The 18,373-nt window shown below is 46.7% G+C and overlaps 1 protein-coding gene across 3 annotated transcripts in view; it reads right to left on the bottom strand.

Annotated features, from left to right (window-relative positions):
- Window positions 1–18,373, bottom strand: part of IL1RAP (interleukin 1 receptor accessory protein) — a 51,461-nt gene that overhangs the window by 15,582 nt on the left and 17,506 nt on the right. For all 3 annotated transcript variants that reach the window (XM_054282694.1, XM_054282695.1, XM_054282696.1), the window contains exons 3-8: window positions 7,665–7,950; window positions 6,722–6,914; window positions 4,842–5,007; window positions 3,829–3,900; window positions 2,578–2,707; window positions 1,500–1,648 (exon numbers count right to left, since the gene is read on the bottom strand). In XM_054282694.1, coding sequence (XP_054138669.1) covers window positions 1,500–1,648; window positions 2,578–2,707; window positions 3,829–3,900; window positions 4,842–5,007; window positions 6,722–6,914; window positions 7,665–7,950 — 996 coding nt within the window. The remainder of the gene's footprint in view (window positions 1–1,499; window positions 1,649–2,577; window positions 2,708–3,828; window positions 3,901–4,841; window positions 5,008–6,721; window positions 6,915–7,664; window positions 7,951–18,373) is intronic.

Here is an 18,373-nt window from a genome sequence, read left to right on the forward strand (position 1 = left end):
CCATGGTGTGACTGTCTCACTCCCTGAGCAATGCCAGCGAGTGCAGACTGTCTTGTGGAGGATGCCAACTTCTAGGCTGTGTCATGCAAAACCCTCACACAACCAAATAACCTGAAATCACTTCAAGCAGCCTGTGCCCTCAGCTTCAGTTGTGATATAGTGTCACTGTCATATCTTCTGAAAAATACCTTTGCCAGGATTTCTTCTCCTGAGAAGATGAGAAGCCTCAGAGAAAAAACAATATTATCTCATTTGCTTCTCCCTGTTTTGCTGCTTTGGAATGTGGCTGGAGATCATTTACCAACAGGTGCATGTTGGATTGGTTTCATGTGAATTAGTTTTAGTTAATGACCAATCACCATCAGCTGTGTTGGACTCTGAGGAGTCAGTCACAAGTTTTTGTTATTCATTCTTGTTAAACCTCCTGTCTGTATTATCCTTTCTTTAGTATAGTTTTAGTATAGCATAATATAATATCATATCATATCATATCATATCATATCATATCATATCATATCATATCAAATCAGCCTCTGAGAACAAGGAGTCAGATTCCCATCTCTCACCTTGTCCTGGACACCTCACAAACTCAACAGTACAGGGATGGGATAAGGACAACAGATCTGTCCTTCCTCTACCCACGAACTTGCCCATGGGGGGGCCCTTTGTTCCCTGCCTCTGAGAAATGCAGCAGTATGCCAGCAGTGCCTACAGAACAGACTGTGTTAGGCAGAAAGGCCTGATGGAACTCTTTGCTCCCTGTCCTGGTTTAGGGCAAATCTGGGAGAGAATCTCCAAAGGAGGGCCCCTCCAGAAAGCAAACCCACATGCCCCCCTCCCCCAACTGGTTAGGGAAGAATTCCTCGGAGAGAAGTGGAAAGAACCTGTTTATTTAACAGGCACAGCACCCCCCCAGCACACAAAATGAACAATACTGCATGACACCACTCTTTCACCGCTCTGAAAAAAGATGACAAATTCAGAAAGTCTCTCTTGGGGGTGGTCGCTCTGTTCTCAGTCCCTCCGGCGCTGGGGCAGCTGCTGCAGCCACAAGGTGCAAACTCTCGGTGTTCCCAGGTCCCAGGCCAGAGCAGGTGCAAGCAGGTCCAAAAAAAAGGAGAGGAGAAACAGTCCAGGAAGAAATTTGGACTGTTTAGCTAAACTAGCTAATGAGCAGAAGCAAAAGTGAGCAAAAGCAAAGCAGAAGCAAGAGTGAGAGCAAAGCAAAAAGCAAAAGCAAAAAAGCAAAAGCAGCACCATGTACTGCCCTGTGTGTCCCGCCAGCAATGGGGGAGCGGCTGATAAGAAACCAAAGCAAAACTTTCACTCTTCAGAGCCAGTCTTGAAGGCACAGAACATGATATCCAGCATAAACAGCACACACGAATGGGGATACAAACATCATAATGTCACCCTAGGACACTCCCTTGCTGTTTTTCAGGGCGAGGCTGAAGGCAGCAGCAGAGCCCCCAGCACCCCCAGCCCCGCAGGCTCCGCACCTTTCACGCGCACCACGGCCTGGCTGCGCTCCTCGCCCTTGGCGTTCCTGGCATGGCAAGTGTAATTCCGCTTCAGCTCCTCCGCCGTGGCTTTTGCCACTGTCAGAGTCCTCACCAGAGTCTTGTCTTCAAAATCTCTGGTAATTTCACTGTAAGAGAATAACTAGAGCATTACACATGTGAAAGTGCAGCAAGTTTTTAGTGACAGGTATTCCTTTCCCTGATATAACCTCTTCCTTTAAAAAGGCCAAAACACATTACTTGATATTTATAAATCAATATACACTTCAGATTGCAATACAGCTGCAGCTATTCCTTTATCTGATTTTCCTTAATATTTATTTTACCGCTCATAATTTTCTCACTGCAGCTGTGCCACATTGCCTTTTAGAGGAAATGGAAGTTCTTGCCTATAAACAAGAAGATCTCATGAACTCAATATTCACAGCTCACGTCACATTCCCTATGCAGTCCTGGATGAGTCACTTTGTCTCTCTCTGCCTGAACTGACCGTCTGCAAAATGAGGATACAGTATTTCCTTTTGCCTTTCTTTTTGCTACATTGGTTTTTGCAAATCAGCTGGGGCAGTGACTGTCTCCTACTTGTAACTCAGCATCCAGCAAATGGGACTTTGATCCTCATTTGGGTTCTTTATGTGATTCAATACCTATTCTTCCTAATCAATACTATGTATAATATTATATTTTTGTTTTCAGCCTCTATTTTTCTGAAACACTTTTATACCCTATGCTATTTGGGAACACTCCTCTAAATAGAATTGTCAGCCCCTGTTTTATAAATCTCATAACAACAGCAGCTGTTGGCATCACAACCAGGACCTGAACAAATGATGATGTGAACTGGTTAACAAAGCTCCCTCAAATCCATCCGTAAGATGTGACACTGTGTCCAGGTCTGAAGGCCTCCTCCTTGGAGGTCCTGGTGCTCATCACAGCAGGGTGCAGACACAGGGGCTTCTGATTAACAGGGAGACTACACACTCCATTAGGACTGTCACATGCCTGTACCCACACAGGACCCAGAGGATCAGAAATGAAGGTTCACATTAGATGTTACCTTTGTGTGACTTTTATCTTGGGGTCGGTGATGTCATCTGTGTTTCTCCCATCTATGGTCCACCACACCTCGGTCCGGGAGTCCTTCAGGAATGTGAAGAAAACCTCACAGGGCAGGATAAGGTCATCACCTGCAAAGAAAGGAACATCATCTCCTAGGAGAAAAGGTATTGCAATGCAGGAACAGCACCCCCCTCACTTTGGTGCTTTCCAAAATCCTACCAGACTAAGCTCTGTGTCCCTTCAGGAAAGAATGAGGCCAACATCCACTTTCTGACATAAACTCTAGTAACAGCTTAACATCCCTGGACATGAGGATTTGTGACAGACAGATAAATAGAAAAAGATGTCCTGCCTCCTCAAATGTGTTACAAATTCCTTGAGTGCATGAAGTGACCCACCCAAAGGGACATGCTCCATGCCAACCAATTCCTTGGAAACCCAGGCAGCGCTAATCAATCCCACTGCACAGGGGACAGATGCCACAAAGTGAAGGCTCAAGCTCCATGAAAGCATTTTGGTTTGGAAATACTTCTTCAGGAATTTGACTTCTGCTCAAGATCAGACTTGAGAGTGTGAATATCTTGGTGATCAATAAGTGATTTTATCTTACAGAGGACTACGGATGAAATCTGACCTTCTGAGCCAAAAGGGCTGTTCTTTAAAGTGAAGACTCTGGTGCCAATCATCATCATTGCCACCACATTTATTACAGCAATGTAATGGGACACAATCCATTTGATATAGGGAATTGCTCCAAAAAGCTATTAGGCAAAACCGATGGTGTGGGGGAAGGGGTGAGGGAAAGGGTGTGGTACCCCATTACCCAGGGATGCGAGGTCAGCAGAGGAGAGCTGTCATTAATTAGGAAGTCATCAGCCAAAAAAAAGGGGAGATGAGCAAGAATTGGCTAGAATACTAAAGCCACTCTAGGGGTGAATGAGGGAGGATGGGAGCAAACCACAGCCAGGGCCAGGGCTGAAACAAGGTCCTACAGGGATTCTCCTAAGCAGCTGAGTGTCCCCTTTTCATCTGCTTCTGCAGCTACAGTTCTGTATTATCACGCCTGAATATCTTGCAAAAATCAGCTTTTAAAGCTGTGCTCTCTATCAAAAACTAGCATCCCATACTGTCCACCAGGCAACCCATGGCAGCTCCAGTTCTCTGTGAGGGAAAGCACCAGAGATGCAGTGGAAGGGGAGAGCTTTGTGCCTGGCTGTCCCACTGGGACACTGCGAGTGTTGGACTTTACCTGCTTCCAGTTCGTACACAACTTTCTCATTTGGAGAGGTGAACTGTGGTGGCAAGGCCTTGTTTGGAGATCCTGCAGGAGACAACAGAGAGCCCCCATGGGGCCCCAGATTTCATGAAAACCTGGAATCCATGCAGCCTCACTCCCGATGCCCTCGCGCCGCACTGCACGTTCCCCAGTCTGACTCGTGAGGCATTCCTGCTGCAGAGTTCTATGCACACACGCATCTAATCCTAATCCACAAACTCAGGGCCAGGTCCTGATTTTAAGGCTCCCCCGAAGTTTAGGTAAGCTAGTTTGGGCCTCTCACGTGAGAAAAGCTCCATAACCTTCTCATCTCCCACAAGGCACAACCTGCACCAGTTTCTTTTTACTGCTGCTTCTAAAAAACAAAATACAAACCTCATTTTGTGTCACCAATATCTATTTCAACCCTTAAAAAAGCTGTTTCTGTGGAACTCAGAATGTATCCTACAGCTTACTAGGTTTTTAACTCTACAATTCCCTGGCAGGTAGGCTGAGCCTCTGTGCCTGGGATGGATGTGTCCAAGCAGTGGGCACCTGGAGCTCTGCCTGGCTGATCAGCAGTCTCAACCCCAGCACAAATGGCTTTGAGATGCCAAGAAGATCAAGACAAGCTGACTATGAAGTGACAATCCCACAAACAGTGAAGAGCAAAGGGCACAGGAGACCACAAGCAGGAGTGCCAAGGTTATGCATTCACATGCCAGCAGAGGGTACCCCTGGCCATCTTATGGGCCGAACCTCACCAGCCTGAGGCTGGCCACTCTCTGTGTTTGGGGCATTTGACAAGGTGGTAGGAGAGACATCTACTGCAGTATGTTCTGGACAGCCACACAAGTCTGACCCGAGCAAGAAAAAAACCATCAGGTCAGTCGGGTAACACAGATTGACTACAACCACAAATGGATCCTGCAACAAACTCTTCCAGCTGTTTTTGCCACTTCTGCAGTTACCCACATGCATTTTACACATTTTAAAGTCATTCTTACCCACCACCTTCATCTTTACGGTTCTGGTGAGATTATAGGTTCTTCCATGGTCCTTGAATGTCACAATGCAAGTGTAATTCCCTTTGTAGGCACTGCGGACAATGCCAATGACAAGCCTGGGCCCCTGGGGATATCGCTCATAGAAGCCATCCACCAAGTTGCAGTTCTGGAGTCAGGCAGAAAAATACTTGAGTTTGGGACTCAAAAGCGCAGATATTGGTTTAAATGCTTCTACAAAGATCTGATTTAAACTATTAATGCGACACTTGGGATCATGATGTAGGTCAGATCTAAATATCATGAACTTCGAGCATGTTGGAGTATAGACTGCTATGTTCAGCTTGAAAATTAAGTGGTGAAGCAGATCACCCTAATAACTTTATCCCACTTTAAACACAGACAGTTTTATAAAGGAGAGATCTCTGATCCAGAAGTACCTTGGCAATCAAAGTGAGCACCTCAGCAGAGTGAAGAGCAAAGTAAAAAGTGATAAGAAGAAAATGATGACGTAATCACAAATGGATACCAAGACTAAGGACATGTACCCCATTGATGTCCATCTTTTGGGACTAATCAAGCTCTCCTGGCTGCCTTCAGCTGAGGATGAGGCCCCAGAATTTGCAAATAGCAAACGAGAATCTATAGTACATAAACCTTAATAACTCCTCTCTTTCTGTCAGGCAGGGAAGGAAAACTGCCAAAATACCAAGCTGGAGATCCCTTCTCAGAAAGAGGTTATGCAGATAACATCTTGATTGTCATAAAACCCAAAGATGTGCACATTTTCTTAGAGATTATTTTTGAATGGTACATTTCCAAATCTGATACATCCTAATGGGGTAGTTTAGGACAGGGGTCATATACCATTTTTAATGATTTTTATTAGGCATGGGATGACTTGCTGTCTGAAAAATTACTTCCAAGGGGCTTTTTGTTTCATTCTGCTAATTGATTGCCGAGATGTGAATTTCAATGAATGATACAAGTAAAGCATTTAAAGTACTGGAGTGAAATGGCTCCTCTTGAGGAAGTTTTTCCTGTAGGGTTTTAGAGGTGGGGTTTTTCCTTTTGGGTCTTTTTAATTTCTTTTTTAAATCAGCAGATACATTTGTTTACAATTTCCCTTATTATTAAATTAATTTATACAAAATCTTCTGTCTAGAAATACAAAAGTACTTTACAGAATGTTATTGAAGAACTTATTCCCATAACTCTCAGACTTTACATCCCCTGAGACTTCTTATTCTCCACTGACTAAAGGCATCCACCTAGAGAGAAAGAGTGAAATCTAATTTAAGAAAATTGAGCAGTAATTCTGTAGGCAAGAGCCTGAGGATGGCTGGAGACAGTCTAATAATCAGAAAAGTATGGAGGGTGGGGTAGAGATGTATCAGTCTTCAGAAAAGAGGTTTGCTGAATTGTGTCAAACAGGACACCCATTGTCTTGCACAGCCTGATGTACTACTTCACTTCCTGACCTCAGAGGATTTTGGAAAGGATGCAATTTTCATTAACAGATGGGGTTTTTTGAAAAAGAGGGAATATGAATGACAGTTTCCTCTACAGGAAAGTGAGAGGCTCTCACACAGCAGGTCAGTCACACTGCCCATAATTGAACTCAGCCACCTAAATCCCTCCTAGGAGTATTTTTCACTTGTGCACACTGGTCAAAAAAGCTTCAGTGTTAGCTCTCAATTTCTTTCCAAGAGCAGTTTTATCCTTGAACCAAATGGAAGCAGAGCTCTTAAAATTAGTAAAGCTTCATTAACAGTATCATCACTGGGGAGACTCTGAAATGCAGTTCCATGACTGCCATGCCAACCAGTGATTTTTCACACACACCACTGCATCTCCCTGCTGCCCAAGCAAGTTCTTCTTACCAGGTACCACTTGACAGTTGGTGTCACACTGGCAGGGTAAAACCCATCAATATCTGGGCATGTGATCTTCTGATTGGCATGCTCCAAGTAGAACATCTCCTCAGTGGGTTTTATGGAATGGCTCACACAAGAGTGCTGGTCTTTTGGAACAACTTCCAAGGGAAAAGCAACTTTGCTGCAGTAGGTTGTGTTCCTAAGGGTGGGCAAGAACAGGGCTGATTAGTTGAAACTTGTTTACTCCTACAGCAGTGGAATGGAATGAAATAAAAATTACATCTGCAATAACAAGCATCATAGGGTTGATCAGGTACGTACAGCCTTAGCTGACTCATTTGTAAATGGGAAAGAAAACCCTACCAGAGGTGGCCACACAAGCTCACAAAAGCCTATAAAGATGACTAACAAGCAACATCCACTCTCCTGCTGCTAAAGCAGATCATAAGGTCAAAGACACAGACAAAAGACAACGTGAGGAAGACCAAAAAGAGGTCTTACGCAGAGCAGATGCTACATTCATTCTGCACCACAGTTAGAGACACTTTTAATTTCCTAGAAGTCTGAATCTCATGAATCTTTGCCAAATTAGTGTGCAGTCAAAACATTACCCCTGCATCTGAAGCTATTTTTACTCTAGACATGCAGATCACTTCTTAATGGTGAGTGCCTGTGGATTTTGCCATGGGCTCAGCAATAATATTTTCACGGACACTTGCAGCAAGGAGAGGGACGCTCATTAGTGTCTGCAAGGCTCCAAGCATTATTGCCATGTAAATTGGCTCAGCACTGAGCAGTCCTATAATTGCAACATTCTTTTCCCATTAATGCTTTTGTAAATGGTAGTCTCCCCACAGGAAGTTCTGGTGCTAACAGCATCATTTCCCCACCTCCACAAAAGTCCTTTGATTGCACTGGAGATGTACAGAAACTGCACCACACGACCTACCTGAGCATGCAGGTGTAATTCCCAGTGTCATTGAGAAGAGCAGGCCAGAACCAAAGGGTGTCTTTGTCCTTACTGATGTGATTGTCAGGGAGACGATAATTAATGGGCTCCTCCAGATCCCGGTCCTGTGCAATCCTGTACCAGATCAGGGTTAGGCCAGCAGAATGGGCTGTGCTGTAGTTGTACTTCAAGAAGGTCTCAAAAAGTGGGCATTTGATCTTGGCAGGTTCCCCATCATAAATCTGGATCTGCTTCATGGTGTCCACACCCCAGTCGTCGCAGCGCTCTGCAGCCAGGAAGAACAAGGCGCCTGAGGCTTGCAAGTGTGCAGGGGGAAAACAGCTCTGCCCGTGCTCCCCACAGCCCTTGGTTCTGTCCCCATTAAAATCAGAGACAAAACTGTAGTGTTCTCAATGAAAGCAAACTGAGCCTTTATAAAACAGAGCAAGAACATTGAGTTCATTTCTAAAGAACCTGGATACTTCTGTGTTCATTTGTACACCTCCTACGTTTATGCCAAGCTATTTCTCTCTCATCAGGACAATAGAATAGGATATTCCTGCATAAAACTAGGCTTCCTACAGAGCTCCCAGAAAATTTACCACAAAAGTCGTATGTAGGAAGACAAAATTTGGATGACAACAATGCCAGAGGTGTGTGTGCATCCACACACAATGATAGGGAAGATGGAAACAGATGTGCTGAAATAGGAGGAAAAAAAAAAAGAAATCAAACATCAACCCTCCCTTAGAGCTGTGGGTCACGTTCCCTGCCAGAAGAAGCTGGACTGTGGGTTCCAGAAGTGAGGACTGTCTTGCCTGTGATGGATTCATGAGACAGCTGTGCACACCAGGATAACACAATGAGTACAAGCAGTACTAAGTGACAGAGAAAGACTATTGATAGTGAAGTTTAGAACTGGAGCCTAGGGGGCAGAAGGAACAGTAAGGAGCAGGCAGCAGCACCTTCTCTTGTATTCCAGGCAGTGCTCAGGTGCAAACCCCAAGCACAGCTCAACAACAGGCAGTGGCTCAGTGTGGCTCACAGCAGACTTGGACTGACACAGAAAACAGCCAGCATGACACAAAGCTGTATACAGCTTTTTTCTTTAATTACTTTCTTTTAAAAAATATTCTTGTCATTAGCAAACAATTTCACCACAAAAAGCACAGTCCAAACCCATTTCTCTTCCAAGGACTCCTCTCCCCTCCATTCCTCCTACCCATCAGGATGCACAGGCAGGCAGGGACTGAGTGCAAGCAAAGCACAGTGCCAGGGTGTCAGCAAACCTGGGAGCAACCTGCGCTGTCAGAGCCAACTGAGACACACGGGGAGGCTGCTGTCACTGCACCTCCTGCTCCCCACGCTGACAGGGCACAGCACAGCGTGGCACACTTCCCAGTGCCTCTCTTGGAGCTGCTGGGAGGCATTTGCTAGGGCAGCCTGACGTCTGAGAGCCCAAAATGAGTCAAACAGGAGAGGGGTGTGCTGCCTGCAGCAGTCCTTGGGAGCACTGTCTCAGCACATCACACACAGGCTCACCAGAGACGACACTGCAAAGCCTCTCCCATTTGTAGATATTAGAAGAACTCAGACTGAGAGGGGAAACAGAATACAATATGCTCTTTGAGCCCAATTCTTCTGAATTCTTCTGAGCTGACTTCACAGGCCCAAAGCAGGATTTCTGGCACTTACTCTTCCCTAAATAGACAGTGGGATGTAGCTTGCCCCCAAATTCATACTTAATTAAAAAAAGCAGAGATAAACCTTTGAGAAGACAGGCCTGCAGCACTTAAAGGCATGATGCTAACTCCTGTGGCTCAGCAATGGTTAGTCATGGGCAGGAGGAATCTGGGCCAGTAAGAATAGAAATGTTTTCTGGCAGGTTTACACATAAATGTAAATGCAAGCTGCACTGCTCCTCCTGCAGTATGCCAAACACCCATATGACAGAGCGCTACTTCTGGAGGAAGAGAATGAATTGGGCTAGGAAAAGGTGGTGAAGCTACCCAGAACACAAGCATTTGTTCTGAGCAACCCCAACCCCAAATATCTGGAGAGTGCTCATCATCTAAAAACATAGAGATCTTTTAGAAGTATCACACACTATGGCTGCTACCACAGACTGTGCTGAGGCTCCTTTTCAAAGACCAAACCACTGTTGGAAGCCTCACACCCTGAGAAGGAAGGAGCGTAATGACCCATCACCACCCTGATCAGGGCAAACTGGAACCAGCAGGCTGCTTTATGCTGGTGGGGCCATGAACCAGGCATGGTCAAGTGTCCTTAGAGTGGCAATGAGACAAATGAGCCTGCAGAGACTGCCTGCTAACTGCAGGATAGAGCAGGGACTGTTACTCATGGAGACGGGGCATTTTTTTCTGTAAAGAAAGGCTTCCCCTCTGAAAGGAGCAGACCTGGCTCTGTAAATCAGGATGCCCAGGTTCTCTTCCCAGCATTGACTTGCGTCTCCTCTCGGGCTGCATAAAGGCAAATCATCCTTATTACTTCAAATGGCAGGACTGGGGAGAGAAGAAACTATATAAAACATTACTGTACTGAAATTCTTGGAGTCAAGATCAATGAAATTTGCAATCATGAGCAGCTCTTGCATTTTGCAACAGCCCATAAATCAGCACTGTAAAACTACTTACCCGTTCAACCTGAATGAGTTATTGAAAATAAATACAACTATTTTCTTTTTTTTCTTCCTGCATTTCTCTAAAACAATGCCCAGGCCTTGCCTTCTTGGCTTGGGAAGAAGGGACTGTTATTGTTTTGCTGTAAGAGCTGTACCTGGAGGTTTTGTCTCAGAGCTGGCCTGGCTTCAGGGACACTCTCACAGCAAACAGGTGGTGCTGAGGCTCCCCACATGCCCTGCCCTGGGGTGCTGCAAGCTCTGAGCTGAACCCCAGACACAGCTGGCAATGAACAGCTGCACCCAGAGCACAGGAGCAGCTGTGCAGGGGGAGATCCCAGGCTGTGCCTCCCTCCCAAGGCAAGGACTCCTCCTGGCTGCAGGGCAAAGCCACCCAGCAAACCCCGAGGGTCAGGAAGTGCTGCCATGACCCATCACTGAGAGCAGGGATGGCAGGAGCACCACAGGCTGCAGCAAAATGTCCTTAACACATAAAACACCAAGGACAGAAATTGGGGTGCTTTGCACAGCTTCGCTCCCACTGTGCCATGCTGACAGTTACACTATTTCTACATTTTGGGGTGTTTTACTTCCAATACAGCCAGGCTCTGCCTGATATAATGTGTGAGAACTGCAGGGCACAGCTCACATCCACATTTGTGAGCCTCCTCCTCCTCCTCCTCAGTTGTGACAGTGCTCTCCTCCCTGTGACAACAGCAACCTGTGCTGTGGTGGCACTCCTGCAGCAGAGCCCAGCAGATGGGGCAGCATGTCCACACACATCCATCAAGTAGAGGGGATACTCACATTATTATTGCTATAATTTTATTTGCATCCAACAGCTCCCCAGGACATTTTGTGCTCTTTCCACTATTTTAAGGTCTACTGGATATTCAAAGCCCACTTGCTGCTAACATCAGCATGCAACTGCTTGTGTGTCAGTCTAAATTGGAGATAGCCTGAATAAATGGCATGACTGACCCTTCATAAAGCAATCCCACTAGGAAAAAAAATATATGCACATATTGATATATCCTGATCCCAGCAACAATGTGATTTGAGGGAGCACTGCAGAAAAAGGACGCAAGGATCCAGTTCCAATTGTGAGAAACAGGACTAACTTCTATGGTGGTGTGCCCATTTGTAGCAACTCACACTTGTTTTCACTGGCTAAGCCTCAGAAGTGAGTTTCTCTTGAAATGTTTCCTGCACAAAACAGCTGCTGGAGTTAAGAGCAGCTCCTGATTAAATCATCTGGGATCAGCATTCATGCTGTGACTCCAGAGGTTCCCTAACAAATGGAAACTAGTGAGAAGATGGAGCTATATCCAACTCCACCTCTTTTCTAGGCTGCAGCAAATGGAGCACTACACATACACCTGAGGGACACAGTAAAATTCTCTAAAAATACACCATCCCACAAATGCCCCTTCCTAGAAATGCCTCTGCAAAATGATTTTGAAAGAAGCCACCCTGTCCTCAGTATCAATCAAGAGCACTGCAGCTCCCTTGACCCCTCTTACTGCTGAATGCTGTGGAATTGCACAGTGAGCCTATGACCCACAACACCTACCTGGGACAGACAAAATGAGAAAACGCAAGAAATGGTCCTGTTTGCACAGCTCTGCTTAGGAAAAGGGGTGAGGATCACACAGGCTGCATGGTGGAAGGAAACACCTACAGTAAAAGCAGGGCAATCCCCAATGAAGGGGAGAAATGATGCATCTGACTCCATGGATATCAGAAAGCTAATTAATTACTTTATTTATACTATATTATTCTATTCTATATATTACATTATATATACAGTATATTATTCTATTATCTACATTACACTACATCTAAACTGAATCTGCACAAGCATTCAACTGCACTCGACTGCCCAGAATCTTGTGGCTGCCAGCTGACAGTCCCAACACACACACCTGGATTCAGTTGGTCAGTGAATCAAAACACTCACACCAGAATCCAATTACTAATTCCCTTCAGGTAAATAATCTTCTACAATGCATTCCCCACTTGTGAACAAGAGGAGCAGCAATTGAGATAAGAATTGTTTTTTCTTTCTCTGAGGTTCCTCGCTGCGATTTCCAGAAATATCCCTGGGAAGTTGTGCCTTGCTTTTCTCTGTGAAGAGAAATGCAGCCACAAACACCTATCTCCAGAATTGGAAGTCAAAGTGCAGGCAGGGCAGCAGGGTGAGGATAAGGATGCCCACTTGATTTCATGTGCCTTGAGGGGGCCTGCCGTGCATGTAGATTGGGACCCTGCAGTGGCAGCAGGACACAAAACCAACAGTGCTGTCAGATTAATGATCCCTGTTCCTCACACCACTTCAGCTGCAGCATCAGATGGGGCTGCACTATCATAGGATGATTTGGTTGGAAGGAACCTTAAAAAATCACCCAGTTCCAACACCCTTGCTGTGGGTGCACAGGCCATCACCCTCTAGACCACATTTCTTAATGACCCATTTAACCTGGCCTTGAACACTTCCAGGGATAGCTCATCCACAGCTTTTCTTGGCATGCTCTTCCAGTGTCTCACCACCCTCACAGCAAAGAATTCCTTCCTAATATCAAATTTAAACCTACCCTCCCTAAGCTTAAGGTCATCCTCCCTCGTCCATCACTACACACCCTTGTGAGAAGTCCTGCAGCTTTCTGTCCTGGAAGGGCTCTAAGGTCTCCTCAGAGCCATTTCTTTTCCAGGCTGAGCAGCCCCAACTCTCTCAGCCTGTCTTCATAAGAGAGGTGCTCCAGCTCTCAGATCAACTTCATGTGCTCCTCTGGACTCACTCCAACTAACTGATGCTGGGGATCCCAGAGCTGAACACAGCACTGCAGGTGAGGTCTCACCAGAACAGAGCAGAGGGGCAGAATCGCCTCCCTTGACCTCCTGGCCACACTTCTTTTGTCCTGACCCATGACACAGTTGGCTCTTTGGGGCTGCCAAGTCACATCTCAACAGCTTCCTTCTTTCTTCATCTGTCCCTGCTCCATTACGTTAAAGCAAAGCTGGTATGAGTCAGCCTGTACCCAGGGGCACAGCAAGGCCAGCCTGTTACCATGATGCACGGACCAGCATCAATAAGGCAGAAAAAGCTGATCACACAAAGCAATTAAGCAAGAATTAATCGTTACTACCTTTAAAAAAATTTTCCTCACCACCATCTTTCAAGCTTAGTCGGTAAGAAGGAAGGGGAGGAAGCCAGGCTGAATGGAGAAGCCGTGCTGTGAGCACAAGAGACACCAGCTGTGGCCAGCACCATGTGTGGGTGCATCTCCCATTTATGCCAGTGCCAGGAGCACCCACTCTCCCCACTGTGTCTGCATTCTTCCTTTTCCACCCTGCACGAGACCACCCCTGGTTGTTCCCTGGCTGTGTTCTCTGCTCAGCAGTATCCCATCTGACCATACAACAGGGTAGAAGAATAGAAGCGTAGCAAAAAACAAATGAGAAGCTCTGTCCTTAACTGGGAGAAGAGGCACAAACCAAAACACACTGAGATGGGTGGGAATGACACAGGAGCTGGGTGAGGCCCAGCCAAGATCAGCTGGCTCTCACCGTTTGCTCTCACTACTCCTGCAGCAGTGACGGTGGCCACAGAACACCTAAAACTGGTTGTAGCTGAATGCTGCCTTGGAGGCTCAGCCTAGAGGCTGTGCCAACGCTGCAGAAATTTGTAATCTCACTTCCAGTGGAAACACATCCAAAGAGGCCTCTCATAACCCCACTGCCTTCCTCCCACAGCCTCTCCAGTAGAGCAAGGAGGTGGAAGTGGTCCTGGCACAAACCTCCTACACAGCCCAACCCCATCCATGTAGCTCTGCTGTGATGGCATTGGTGACATGGTTTTACACTTCTCCCAAGCTTCATCATCTTCATCCTGTGTTGCCACTGAGCTGTGATGCCCTCACAAAGCCTCTCATCTGGATGCTGCACTCTAGGATGGAGTCTCTCTCTCTCCCCCTAAGTGCTTTTATAATTTGAATAGGTAGGACAGCTCAGAAAAGAAGAAGGAAAAGGACCTTCTGTTGCAGAATGGCTCCGTTTTGAAAAGCACCTGTACATGGCAGTTGATTAACTTTAGACCCTGAATTTCTAATTTGAACAGGTGTGAAAACCTGCCTCTGCCAAAGCCATAGAAAACAAGCTGACTGCATAAACTGTTGACTTCAGGGGAAGCAGCCAAAGCAAGACATCCAAAAAACCTGTGATTCTGTAATGGAGCCCAGAGCTTCCGACTCTGAATCGCCTTATCTCATCAAGCACAGCCTCTAACACTGGGTAGTCCTTATTTGTGTCTCCTAGAACTCCTCCACAGTGAGCTCTGCGACTTCACTCTCTATCTGTGCACAAAGCTGTTTACTGCATGTGGCAGAGTATTTTGGTTACCCCCAGCAACTAGGCCAAAGAGAAAAAACAAAAAAAAATTTATATTCAGATTTCTCTAGCAAGCTTGACATATTTTTCTGGAGGCTTTCTTTAAATTTGAGATCAGAACGATAAAGGTAGGGCCACAAACTGCTTCCCTGAAGGATAAGAAGAGCAAACAGCTACTTTCCATCCCACTTCATTGAGAAAATTTATGCATGAAGCAAAGCAGAGCAGCAAAGGAAGAGGAGAGGTACAGGAAATGGAACACCCCACTGCAAAGTAGGAGAGGCAGCATGAAAAGGGGGTTTATCTGATCAGCATCACTGCTGAGCTGTGCTTATGCTGGCAGGAGCTCCTGTGTGCCTGGGACACCACACTGGGACGTGGCAAGGTCCAGGCTGAACTCCTGGCTCTGCCAACAGGCTGCTTAGCTAAACCCATGCAGCCCAGTCCCTGCACTTAGCCAGGTGCTCTGATGCCTGCTTTAAAATACAGTCAGCAATTCTTCCCTGTCCATCCCACAGGGATGTCTGCACTACAAAGATGCTGCAGCAGCTGTCCCCGGACAAGGATGGGAACCAAACACACACAGCAGGCAGCAAAATGAACTAAAAGGGACCAAGAGTCCAGCAGAGTCACCTGGGTGCCACAAAAGCTCTGACAGTGAGAGCACAGCCCTGTGGCTGTGACAGGGGGACATGACAGCTCCCTGATGCCCTATTTGATACACACACAGGGGCAAAGGTGACTGTTCAGTGCTGTATCAGCAACACACCCAGAAAGGGCTGCTTTCCTCCACACACTCCTGCACTTCAGTGCAGATAGGTCACACCACGATGCCTGCACAGAGCTCACCCCTCACAACCCATTTCCTCAGCTGACAAGAAGCAGACCTGAGGTTTTATCTCCTCAGTGGGCACAGCTCTGGCTGGTGTGGAGGGAGGCTGGCGGCTGTGGGGACACGTCTGCACCCAGGTCAGCTCTGCTCCACGGGTTTTATCTCCATCCACTCCAGGGCTGTGCAGCTTTCAACACCCTCAGTGTCAATGACTTCATGCCCCCAAGTGCCATAAACTTCTACAACCACAGTAGCTCACAGATGGGTATGGATGGTTATAAAATCATGTCCTAAATTAGGACAGCAAGAAGCTGAGATTGGAAGAGTAGGAGGAAGTCAGGAAATCCCAGGAGATGATGGTGGGGGAGGGATTTAGTCTCTTTAGAAAACAATAATGCAGTTTAATCTGTTTTTCTTTTGACTTTACACACTAAAATAAGCTTCTCAGCTTCTGGGGCTGTCACAAATCATAAGGAAAATAAGGCGACTGGAGCCCCATCAGTAGAGTAAGAGCCATATAGCAATAATCCTGAGGAGTTGCACAGGGCTTTCCATCTTCAAAGTGTTTTACAGACAGTAATTTATTAATCTGCAAATTTCTCCTGGCCAAAAGCAACTGTTCTGCCGCTCTGCTAAGCATGAGATCCACAGTGCAGTTCAGCACTCATGAGAGACAGTGCAGGCAGTGGCTCTGACCTCTGGAGCTAGACCTCTCTTTCTTTCTCACTGCAGCCACAACTGCACTGCTCCAACTACCACCTGAACCCAAAAGCATTGATGACATCAACAATCATCAAAAACCAAAGTAGCTGAAAGCCTTTGATATGGGGGAGTGTAAACAGACATGTTCACAACCCAGCAAATAACAGCAAAGCCTGAAATAAAGCTCCCAGGAGAGAAACTGCTGGCTGCCTTCCAGCCACTGCCTGCCATGCTGGGGTATCATTCTGGCCCAGTCCTGGGCTCATCCTACCACAGAGCCTGTCTGACAGCCCCCAGGGGAGCCACAGAGGCATTTCCTATGCACACATGATGATCCCCCCACCAAAGGGCTGTTTATGCACTGCAGGTACCTGCTCACACCACATGGGCCCATTAGATAACCAGCATGAGGCTGCTCCTCCTCTCCTGGCAGCAATATTCTTCTGCTTTTGCAATCCCCCAGGACAGTACTCCCAGCCATGGTCATCTCCCCAGCCCTCATGCTACAAAAGCTCTTGGAGTGCGAGAGAGCAGCCTGGTTAGCAGAGAGTGAAAAATTGAACAAGAAGCACAATTACAGCCACATTTTGTTTATAAGTTGGTATCTAACATTGGCAGCTTCATTCAGAAACAAGAAGATAACTTTATTCTGTATTCATAGTGGCTGTTATGTTCTTTGTCTGACTGGTTTTTCATCTCTTGTGAGCCAGTGTATATTTACATGACTTCAGTAGTGCCAAAGAAAATATTGTACAACCAGACCCGGGTCCATGGGTTTTTGTTATCCTTCCCTGGCTATCAGAACATCTGGGTTCATGAAGCACCCTACAACATGAATTCCATCTTGAGGATGGCTTAGCTAGGCAGGGAGACCTTGACTACCACTGTAAACACTGGCCCAAAGGTGATGAGTGATGTACTCGTGCACTCCATGCACTGCTGGTCAGGATATTGTCAAGAGCAGAAGATTTGCCCACATGTTCAGCATGAGCAAACAGAAGACTCAGGCACCAGTTCAGTCTCAGGCTCTGCATCTCTTACTCTACACTACTCAGATCACATTCCTTCCCTCAAACAGCTTGCACCTCCCTTTCAGCGACTGATTTTGTTTCAGCACCAGCCTCCATACGCAGCAGAAACAGCAGAGCCCAGAGAACAGATGTTTAGAGCCACAGTGCTGCAGGCAAAATCTGGAGGGGAAATAAAGTTTGTGGGTTTGTCTCTCCAGTAGGAAGCAGGGGGAAGAGTAATGCTAAAGCTTTCTGACACACTGCCAGAGAGACTGACAGCCATAGTGGCTTAACTGGATGAAAAGGCCACTTGCAGCCAGAGCAATGCTGGTATTTTGGAGCTGAAATTTAGCAAGTGATGGTTCCTCACCCCCTCTGTAAGCTCACAGAACTCAGGACTCAGCAGAGCTGGTAGCCCTGGCCTGGGCAGTCCCAGGTCATTATTGCTGACCAGACTGCTCCACTGGGAAGGATGGCAGAGCAGGAAAAGTGGCAGCAAACCACACGACAACTCCTGTCCCTGCCTCCAGCCTTCCTCAGTCTAGCCTGGGCTGGAGAGAGAGCTGGTCCCAACAATACAGCATTACATTCAAAGCACAGAAAAGCACTCAGCTGAAATGACAAATCCCAACCAAGTCACACATGTTAAATATCCCAGGAACCAGGTTCCCCAGTGAGAGCTGCCCACCTCCATGGCCCTGCTTGATGTTAGGTGACCACCACGGCAGCTGCAGACTGTGCACAGCCCTTCTGCATTCTCTCCAGATAAGCTCAGCTCTGCTCCCCTCCACCCACATACCCTGCACCAAGAAGAAAAAGCAAACCCAAATGCTGTAACATTTCCAGAACAAGGCCACTCTGCCATACTGCCACGTATTTGTGACTTTGCAAGGGTGAAACGAGCTCCAGTCTCCTTTTGGTGCCAGTCCCAGGAAACCCTGCAGTGAAACAGAGGGCTGCACAGACGGCTGCCCCTCCATCCAAGTACAAACAGCCATCCAAGCCCATCATGAATAACAAAGGACATCCTGACAGTCCAAACCGGTTTATGAAGGCCATGGCACAAAAAGGAAGCTTTGAACTGAAGAGTGCATCTGACACCCACAGACCTGCAGGAAATTAAATGCACACACTGCAGTGG

The sequence above is a fragment of the Melozone crissalis genome, unplaced genomic scaffold (genome assembly GCF_028551555.1).
Source record: "Melozone crissalis strain CALT ecotype California unplaced genomic scaffold, PUWL_Pcris_2 ptg000034l_1, whole genome shotgun sequence".
Lineage (NCBI taxonomy): Eukaryota > Metazoa > Chordata > Aves > Passeriformes > Passerellidae > Melozone > Melozone crissalis.